Here is a 9851-nt window from a genome sequence, read left to right as displayed (position 1 = left end):
CTTGAAACTGTAATGAAAAATTCCTTATAAACTGTTTAAAGTGTAATTAAAAAAAATTGAGCTTAAATCCACATCAAATTTTTATGATTGGCTAAAATTAGAATATCGAGGGAATTCATCAAAATCACGTGAATGTGCAAATTATTTTCCAGTTAAGAAACATAGACGAAAGTAATTAAAAACGTCGATTTATAACTGTTAAAAAAATAAGATATATTATAATTTTAATAAATCGGAACCAATCACTTTATATTATCATTATAGATAGGTACCAACGAAAAAGTGCAAGCGCCCTAAACACTATTGAGTAATTACCCCATCAAACAATGATTTTATACCCACGATTTCCCCAAAAACAAATTAAATTGATATGAACATATTCCCATTAAGACTGTCATAAGGATACTATTGTAAACTGAAATTTTATTCCGTTAATAAAATATTATTATTATTAACTAGCGATGATGAACTTATGGCAGTAGAGAAGAAAATTGATGATACTCATTATAGAGTTGGTTGTACATCCTAATCGCGATTATTTCGTTCATTCGCGACCACGAACAACAAAATATTGTATATAATAAAGGCGATTCACGCTCGCGAGTCGCGACATGATAAATTGAAGTACGGCGATTTGCGTATGACAATAATTTTATTTATTCCGCGTTAACGGTAATATTAACAGACTGAATAACTTTTGTCAAAATTCGATTTTTAAATGCTTATAAAAAAAAAATTGTGCATATGTATTTTTAATTTTTTCAACTGCTATTGTAACAATATATCAGGAGCCTTGTATTAATTTTTTACACTTTTTGGCCCAACAGATAAAACTTTGTGATATTTATAGAAAAAAAACAATAAAAATTGGAAACTGACAATGTCCGTAAACAACTCAAAAAGAGTCAAATTATTTAAAACATTTCATCATGTATAGAAAATGCTTACATTCAGTGAAATTGTCAAGTATCTACAGTCGTTTGTTTTTTAATTACAACAAAATAAGAAAATCTTTACGTGAGAAATCGAGTGAATATCAAATGTTGTAAAAATATGAATTTCAAACGCTCATAAAAATTTAATTTGACTTGCTTGTAAACATTTTTTTTTAAAAAAGGTAGACAAACTTATGAGAAATATTAACTAACCTATTAATTATTGTTATGTAATACATATAATATTATGTACTTATATTATTATTTGCGTATAATTATTACAGTTAGTTACCTACAGTACTATAAAGGTACTCTAATTAGATGTACTCTCATTGAGCTTATCCTTAGGCATTTGAGGAGATATTAATTTTGTACCTAATTTATTATAAATTTATGTAATTGACAAACCTTTATCACAAATAAATTTGTATATTAAACACAAGCTATAAAACTAATGTTCAGTTTTAAAAATAATTTAAGAAACATTTTAAAACCCACAATAATACAAGAATTATTTTTGAGAAAAATTATATTTCCAATCAAGCTACCTACATAAAGTCAGTGGTGGGTGTTGAACTAATTTTTGGTTAAGTAAAAATCGATTAACTTTCAAGTTAGCCACCATGGGCAAACTAATTGTTTCAGGAACTTAATTACTAAAATAGTTCATTTAAATATTCAAATTTCAAATATTTATAATAAATATGACACGAAAGTTTTTGCCGCAAAGTATACACATTATTATGTATATTAATTATTACCATACGGCATATAAAAATACACAATAACATTTTCAAAATATTTAAATTAATTTTTGAACCACCTCACACAATTCTACACTTCTCACTTCTTAGTACAATAATAATAGTACATCGGTATTGAGTATTGACTACGGACAAGATAAACAAGACTATATCCATTGATTTTTAGATCACCTGAAAAGTTATCTTCTTGTTTTTAAGCATGATATATAGTCAGTTACTTAAATTCAATTATTTATTTTATAACAAAATAATGTACTAACTTTTATTGTAAAATTATGTCTAAATAAAATACAACATTTCAGTTTTAAAAATGATTCTATACAGCATGAATTATTTTTCATAAAAAGTACATAGAATATTACTGTTAATTGAATAGTTCTTGAACCTAATTTTATTTAGATTACAATCAAAATTAACTTACTATACAATGAATAGCAAGAATTACATTTGCAAATTATAGATTTATATTATTTATGAAATGAAAAAAAAAATATGAGTTATAAATGAAATAAATTTATTACAATTAAAAATCTACTAAATTTATGATAACATTTATGATTTATCATCAGTTATTATTACACATACAGAAAAACATAATACATATAAACTATAGCTAATAATTTAAATTGTTATTAAAATCCCCACCACAAAAAATTGAATTATATCGATAAATGTTTCTCATATTAAGAAACAAATCAATACTATACATTTAATTTAAAGATCATTAAAAAATTTGCTCAAATAAACTCTACCTGTATTAGAAAAGGAAACTTTAATTACCTTAGTATTAGTATCAGGCATCATAGTATCTAACAATTTCTCTAGAGCAGGAACTGAAAGTATATCAAAATAATGTACCTCATCTCCTGGTCGCTGTTCGGGATTTATTGTTCTGAGTATAGGTATATTGTAGGTTGTTTCATTAGTAAGGGATAATTCTAAATTAGAACCATAAGGATGCTGGTTCGGTCGATGTTCAGTTTTAAATAGGTCTGTAAGATGGAGTAATTCAAAAGTCAATACCCAAACCAAGTGTGTTAATGTCTTGGAGAGTTCCTTTAGACAGTCAATCAGGTGGCAGTTAGTAAATGCAGACTAAAAACAAAAAAATTAGATTAATATTAATAAATAGATGTTATAAAATAATATAATACATGACAAGTTTACATACATTTCTCGCATAATCAGGAATAATCAGTAAAGCTTTAATACCATCACATTTTTTCAATTCATCTTCGACACAAATACTGAATTCTATGTTTACCAATTCCAGAACATTGAGCTTTTCAAGACCTCTAATGACAGTAAAAACATCCCGTGCAGATTGATGCCATCTATTATAGCAATTTTCTAATCTCAATGTTTTCAAATTGACAAATCTTTTTAGTGACACGGCAAAATCCTTTGTCAAGCATTCACAATCGCCAATTTCAAAAAACTCAATATTATCAGTAATGGTATTCAAACTCTTATAGATGTCTTTTGGAAATGCTTGAATAGAGGTTAATGACTAAATAATCATAAAAATAAGAAGAGTAAATATAATAATTTTCTTTCCTTGAATATTTTAATGATGTATATAATTAATTATTACTAAACTTACAAATCTATTCAAATTTCTTAAATTTTCAAATGATGGCAATGCAGTCAATTTTATTCCAGATAATCCTTTGAGTTTTATCTCTGTCAGCATCGTCATTTGTCCCAAATGATTCAAGTTCAGGTACATTAAATCATTGGGATTTTTTTTCACTTTAGTGAAATTTGGATTTCTAAAAATAAAATAAATTATTGAAACTATTGAAAAAAAAAATGGATTATATTATCTTTATTACCTTATTGTAGTAGCATTAAGTACTTTAATTTCAGGTAATGAGTAAATAATATCTTCAACTACATGAACAGGACATCCATACAATTCAATGAATTTTAACCTTTTTGCTCTTTTTATTGAATTTGAAAATCGCAACCAAAAACATTTGAAATCTTCAACTTTAGAGGGCATCAACATACGTCTAGTGTCTAATGTATCAGTTCTTTGTTGAGCGATTGAGTCAACAAACCTTTCCCAGTCATGGACCATAGAATTCTTTAAATTAACATTCTGCCACTAAAAATATTTAATAAATAAGCTAAAATAGATTATATGACATTTTAAGGTTATACTTACTAAGTATTTATTCATTGCAACCGTATGCCAGGTGGTACATACTCTAGAAGCTGATAACAGATCATGCGTTTCCAAATGTTTAAAAACATGTACCAATGCTTTAACCATGTAATTGGATGATTGCATGGATGCGAAAGGGGTTACAATTTCAGAATTCCTGTTAAATTGATTAAAAAAAAAAAAAATTAGATTAATAATTATTTTATTGTACTTGAAAGCATTAATAATATTTATTTATGTTCTCGACCAGGCACATAAATAGACCACTAGCTTTAACATGCAAACTAAATTAGACCTCAAAACAAATATGAAACAATTAGTAAATAGCAAATAGGAGTTGAAAGGAATATAGGAATGCTGACTTTCTGCTAAAATCTGAAAACAATGACAATCGAATGATTAAAATAGGAAAAAACAAACATTTAATATTATACACTCATTCATTCAAATAAGACCAATATTACCAATGCTACTGTGTGTCTGGTCCATTATTATATTCCCCCTAAAGATAGGGAAGATAAAATATTTACTTACTCATCCAGATTTTTAGGTTTTACAATAACACAGGTCATCAAATTGGGTCATCGTGTTTGTTTCATTTCATAGACATACTACTCATGAAAACTACCATCAACCAATGTAGTTTTGTATACATTTCCTTGACAAATAACTGTATTAATTATATCAGAGTAATTATTTTCACTATATTCAACAATTTTATAACACTTTTCTTCTTTTATAGAAATAGATGCTTTATAAATAAAATATTAGGTGTTTCCGACGCTGCACCTGTTGCATACAAATTTGTTCAACACGTAGTTGTTCCGGATCAGTAGAACCAACCACCACAGTAAATATAAAAAAAAAAGGAAAAAGTTTTATTGTTTTAAAAAAATAAAGAAAACTATAAATAATCACTTACTAGATATACATAAATAACAATTTTTAAATTAGCATTTAAATTGACACCTGCTGAATTATGGTAGACCAGACATTGAGCACACATTAAAGTGTCAGGTTCATCCTATCCCGCAAGATGTCTGCATAATGACTTCACCAATTTGATGTTTACAACTTATATTTATCCATTCATGTATTGGGTTTGATTGAGGAAGGATTATGAAGGAAGCATAAGGATAACAACCCATTTATTGTGTTACATTTTTGAAGCCAAATAATAAACTACTAAGCAAAAACTGTTTTAGCATTAACAATATAAATAAAGCCAATATGTTACCGTCTTTTAATTATCGTGTTATTTATACAAATTTCCTTAAGTTTTGAAGAAGAAACTTTTGGTGATGCACTAGATTGAATAGCTTGGCAGTCTTCAGATATGTATTCAGGTGTAGATGAAGATGTATTCATTGATTCTGAAATACCTAAGTGATAATGTAAAATGTTAGTTCTGTATTTAAATTGCACAATAAAACAAATAATTATTAAATTGTCGGACTCAAAAGCAAAAAAATACATAGGAAGTTCCACCAAATATAAAATTATATTGTATGCAATTTTTAAAAAGGTGAATTGTCAAGAGTCAATACCAATTATTTGCCTAGGTTTATTTAATAATCATTTTTAAAACCAATCATTATTCATTTAAAGTAAACACAGTACATATTATAAGACTCGTACTGAACCTAAAATATAATAAGTACCATTAACTTTTATAACATAAGATATATAAATATAGGATATCAAATTAAACAAATATCATGTTGATATTCAGTATTTATTTACATTAGCTGATACTTAATTGTATAAAAATACTATGGTTTCAGTCTTGTAAAGTATTCGAATACAAGTACCTATTTAAATACTTTTTGAAGTATTTATATGGTATTCTAAATACAATCTTTTAATGTATTTTTTAAGTATTTTTAACAAAATTTAAATACTTGTATTAAAATACCATAAAGTCTGTTTTATTAATTTCAATTTACTATTTTTCACAAAAAATTTACAACAGTAAAAATAATATTTTTTCGTTGAAAACTAGTATTATGTTTTCGTATAGTAAAAGTAGGTAATAACAATATTTAAAATTTAAAAAATACTGCATCAAATTTTATATGGTTTCTACAATGGAATTTTTTAAGAAAATTGAAAATCTAATAATTTTAAAATAGTTCCATATTAATAGTTGATACCACTCTTTAGTTTATTTTTTTCATTAAAATTTAATCAACATCAGTTGAAATATATCTGAATGCAGAATGAAAAGTATGTGAACATGTACATATTTCTAAATAGTTAGACATGTTATAGTAGTTGTTAAAATCTATGATGAGTAGTAACATATTATGTACCTATACTGGTGTACAATATACTAGTATTAGTATCTTAATACTTTTTCAAAAGTATTTTTTACAAGACTGTATGGTTGTAGTGCATACCTATAGATTCTTAATTTTTTGAACCCAATACCTAGTGTGCTATGTGTGCTGTAACAAATTTATATTCTTAAAAACTTGCTCAAGCTATACATCATTCTTATGTTTTTAAATACTTATGTTTAGAAATCATGATAAAAAATTTAAAAAAAGATTATTGCATTTTTATTTTTTCATGTGTTATTAGGACCATTTGACCAAGACTTGTATGTCATGTTTAACTACTTAATTATTACTTCCCTTAAAGATAATTCGCACTACCAGATCATTAGTGTAGTAACTCAAAAATTGACGATTTTGAGGTATACATCTTTTCTTATGTTAAAAATATTGTTATTTACGATGCACTATTGTATTATCTCGTATCTACAGTTTCAAACAACTTAAATCAGAAAATACGGTAATGCATTAAGAAAAATAATTGGCGGCTATAAATGGAATAGTGTGGTATCTCAAAATAATACACTATTGCTACTCAATGTTAACAAATAGTTAGTGTAGTAGTGTAATTTTAATAAAGAAAACAGGTTTTTCCTGTTATAACACCAATTTTCTGATGGTGTGAATTTATGTGGCACTACATTAGTATACAATAATACATTTTTGACACAAGCTTATGATTTGATACCGGATATAACTGCATTAAAACTTGTGAAAAACTGAGAAGTAAAAATCATAATATAAATGCATGTAAAAATTACAATATAATTATTTATTATTTTAATGAAATGAGAAAAAGATAATAGAGCATTATTATATTTTAGATATATAAAAATTAATAATATATAATTTTATAATTTCTCTCATATTTTTATTTTTAAATATTGAAATTTTAAGTTTATAAGTTTAATAAAATGTCAATAAAATATTTGTTTTTTCTCTCAGACCCATTAGCATCATAAGTCAAATGCATTCTCATAAAATTGTTTTCATTAAGAGGATAATATTTATAAACCACCATTGGTATCGTGGTGAGTGCGTTCTTCTCATTAGTATTTTGAGAACCACAAGTTTACTTATTAATTAAATCCATCCAATACTGTTGATACTTTCAATCGACACATGTTTAAATAGACTTTTGTAAATATAATAATTTTATAAATAATTCTTGCCTATGCAATGTTATTAGTATCCATAAAGTGAGCACTGCACTCACTCAATAATATTGACGTAATATTTTTATCTTTTTTGCAAATGCAGACCGATTTGTAAGGAGCACACAACATTCACATAAGTGCTGTGTAATAAGCAGCAAAATATGTAAAACTACTTGGGCCAAGATGAATAAAAATAATTATACAATATATTATTATGTATACAAATGTACAAATTAATTTTTATTGGTTAACAATTTACCTATGGGTGTCCACTTGAAAACTCTGTCAAACTAAAACACACGAGTTTAAACCCTACAGTACCCTCCCCCATAGTTAAAAACCACCCAATGGCCTAAGCTGCTGCGGGTTCATTAATGAAAAAAAAAAAAAAAAAATAAGAAAATTGTAGGAACATTTTTTGTAAAAGATTAAAATATAAATAATTTTGTTTTGGTTTTAATATTCATGTTCATTACTTATATAATAAATAATTATGAAAAAACAATGTGACAAGACCCGGAATTTGCGCTCATTCAACGCCAATGGCAAGTTAATAGTTAACTAATTATAATGGAATTGATGTTTTAGTCAATCAAATAAAGTTCAATTAAAACTTCTAAGTGGACATTTGTTTAATACAGAAAAATGAAATGTTCAGGTGTTATACAATCGATAAATGTACAACAATAAAAATAAAATCATTAATACTTTAAACCAGTATAAAAAGAAATATGTTAAAAAAGAAAATAATACCTATGGAAATTAATGTTTAGTGTGTATTTATATTGAGTGCAAATGAATTGGAAGTTTTTTACTTGTTTTCCATAAAAATACGGGGAGATATTTTCTGTAAGAACAAAAGCTGGTTTACAGATAGGTAGTCTTTAAAACTTACTACATGATGTAGACTGTTTCTTTTTATTATCAATGGATAGCTCTTCTACTTCCATAGGTTCACCTGTTTCTTTATTTAGTTCCATTTTTATTGCTGAACGTGGTCATAAACAAAAATTTCATAAAATTTATAGTTGGTATATATTTAATTTTAAGTTAAATCAAAAGCAGTATAAGACAAAAAAACTTACATTTTTTCTTATTTTCAATAATTTTCAATACATCATCATCAATATCAAATCCAATAAAATATTGTTCTGGTTTATTGGTTTCCTAAAAATAAACAATTTAATATTATAACTCATTATTTTTAATTTATCATATAGCCGCTTACACACTTGTAATATTTTCTGTTACGCTGTAACACCGTTCCACCAGTCGTTGGTAAATTTGGCCGCATCAAAGGATGTAACGAGTAAATGTTACAAGTGTGTACACGGCTTTATATAATCTTGCTATAATATTATATTATTATACCACAAAAAATGTTGTATTTTATTTATTATATAAGCTAATCTAGACTAAGTTTTTAGTATGTAATGAAGTGGTTTTTATATAAAGAATAATACAGAAACAAAGCACATTTTATTAGGATAAATATTAAATTAGTACTAAGCTGTATTATATGCACATTATTTAGTAAGAATAGTAAATGTTAAATTAAGACTAATTATTTTTAACATTGTTTTTATTAATCTGCACTAAAACAATACATACTATATTGTTAACATTGCATGTAAAGCATAACTTTTACACTGAAATAAGTACCTTACAAAAAATAAAATACAAATTAAACTTACCATTATGGTAGCCATTTCTTAAAACCATGTGAAAATGAAAAATAACTTAAAAATGTTGACAGCTATAATGGATAAGAAGAATCTGTTGATATACGCAGTTATCAGTAGGTACTCAGTTAATGAGAAAGGGGGTCAGTGATACCAATACATAGAAATAATCATCCACACATTCTTAAACAATGCAATCAAACAAATATTGAAATTTAAAAAACCATATAAAATGTATAACTGTATAGAAATTAACTAGGGTTTTATTATATTTAAAAAGAAAAAGAAAATGTTTTATAATATTGTATATATATGAAACCACTCTTTTGGTCTATGGTCTGTCGTCTAGAATCTAGATTACTCTTTTCCATGAGCGTCACATCATGGCGTCGACGCGTCCTTTTTGGTATCGTTTTTTCGTTCTTTAAATTTTTTCGATCATATAATATAATATTATTATAAGTCATAACCACGAAGATTAGAAATAGGGAGACCAAACACCGTATATAAAATATGGCCCGACAAAAGTGGGCGGGCCGCGGTGACGGAGCGGTGTTTAATTTTTTACGCCACGGGTTCACTATAGCCGGCGATTTGTACACTTTACCTATGGAGTGCCAAGGGTTCTCGGAATTATCATTTTATTGTATTAGAAGATTAGATTTCAGCACGGCTCAGATATATAGCACTGGACATGAGATGAATATTGTGGTTACGAAATTTAGTACAACAGTCGGAGTTCAGGGGGATATTTTTCTTTTAGCTATTATTAGCGCCATCTTGGTGGATACTTATAGAACTAGAACA

At 26.4% G+C, this 9851-nt stretch overlaps 1 protein-coding gene across 1 annotated transcript in view; it reads right to left on the bottom strand.

Annotated features, from left to right (window-relative positions):
* LOC103309200 overlaps window positions 1-9071 on the bottom strand; it is a 13138-nt gene extending 4067 nt beyond the window's left edge. The window contains exons 1-9 of the mRNA XM_029485504.1: window positions 9057-9071; window positions 8448-8529; window positions 8258-8350; window positions 5107-5251; window positions 3870-4026; window positions 3535-3809; window positions 3303-3471; window positions 2871-3209; window positions 2514-2794 (exon numbers count right to left, since the gene is read on the bottom strand). Of these exons, the coding sequence (XP_029341364.1) occupies window positions 2514-2794; window positions 2871-3209; window positions 3303-3471; window positions 3535-3809; window positions 3870-4026; window positions 5107-5251; window positions 8258-8350; window positions 8448-8529; window positions 9057-9071 (1556 nt within the window). The remainder of the gene's footprint in view (window positions 1-2513; window positions 2795-2870; window positions 3210-3302; window positions 3472-3534; window positions 3810-3869; window positions 4027-5106; window positions 5252-8257; window positions 8351-8447; window positions 8530-9056) is intronic.
* Window positions 9072-9851: the final 780 nt, after the last annotated feature.

Source organism: Acyrthosiphon pisum, chromosome X, assembly GCF_005508785.2.
Source record: "Acyrthosiphon pisum isolate AL4f chromosome X, pea_aphid_22Mar2018_4r6ur, whole genome shotgun sequence".
In the NCBI taxonomy this organism is placed as follows: Eukaryota; Metazoa; Arthropoda; class Insecta; order Hemiptera; family Aphididae; genus Acyrthosiphon; species Acyrthosiphon pisum.
The sequence above is the reverse complement of the archived record's forward strand: the minus strand, read 5'-3'. Positions and strand labels throughout refer to the sequence as shown.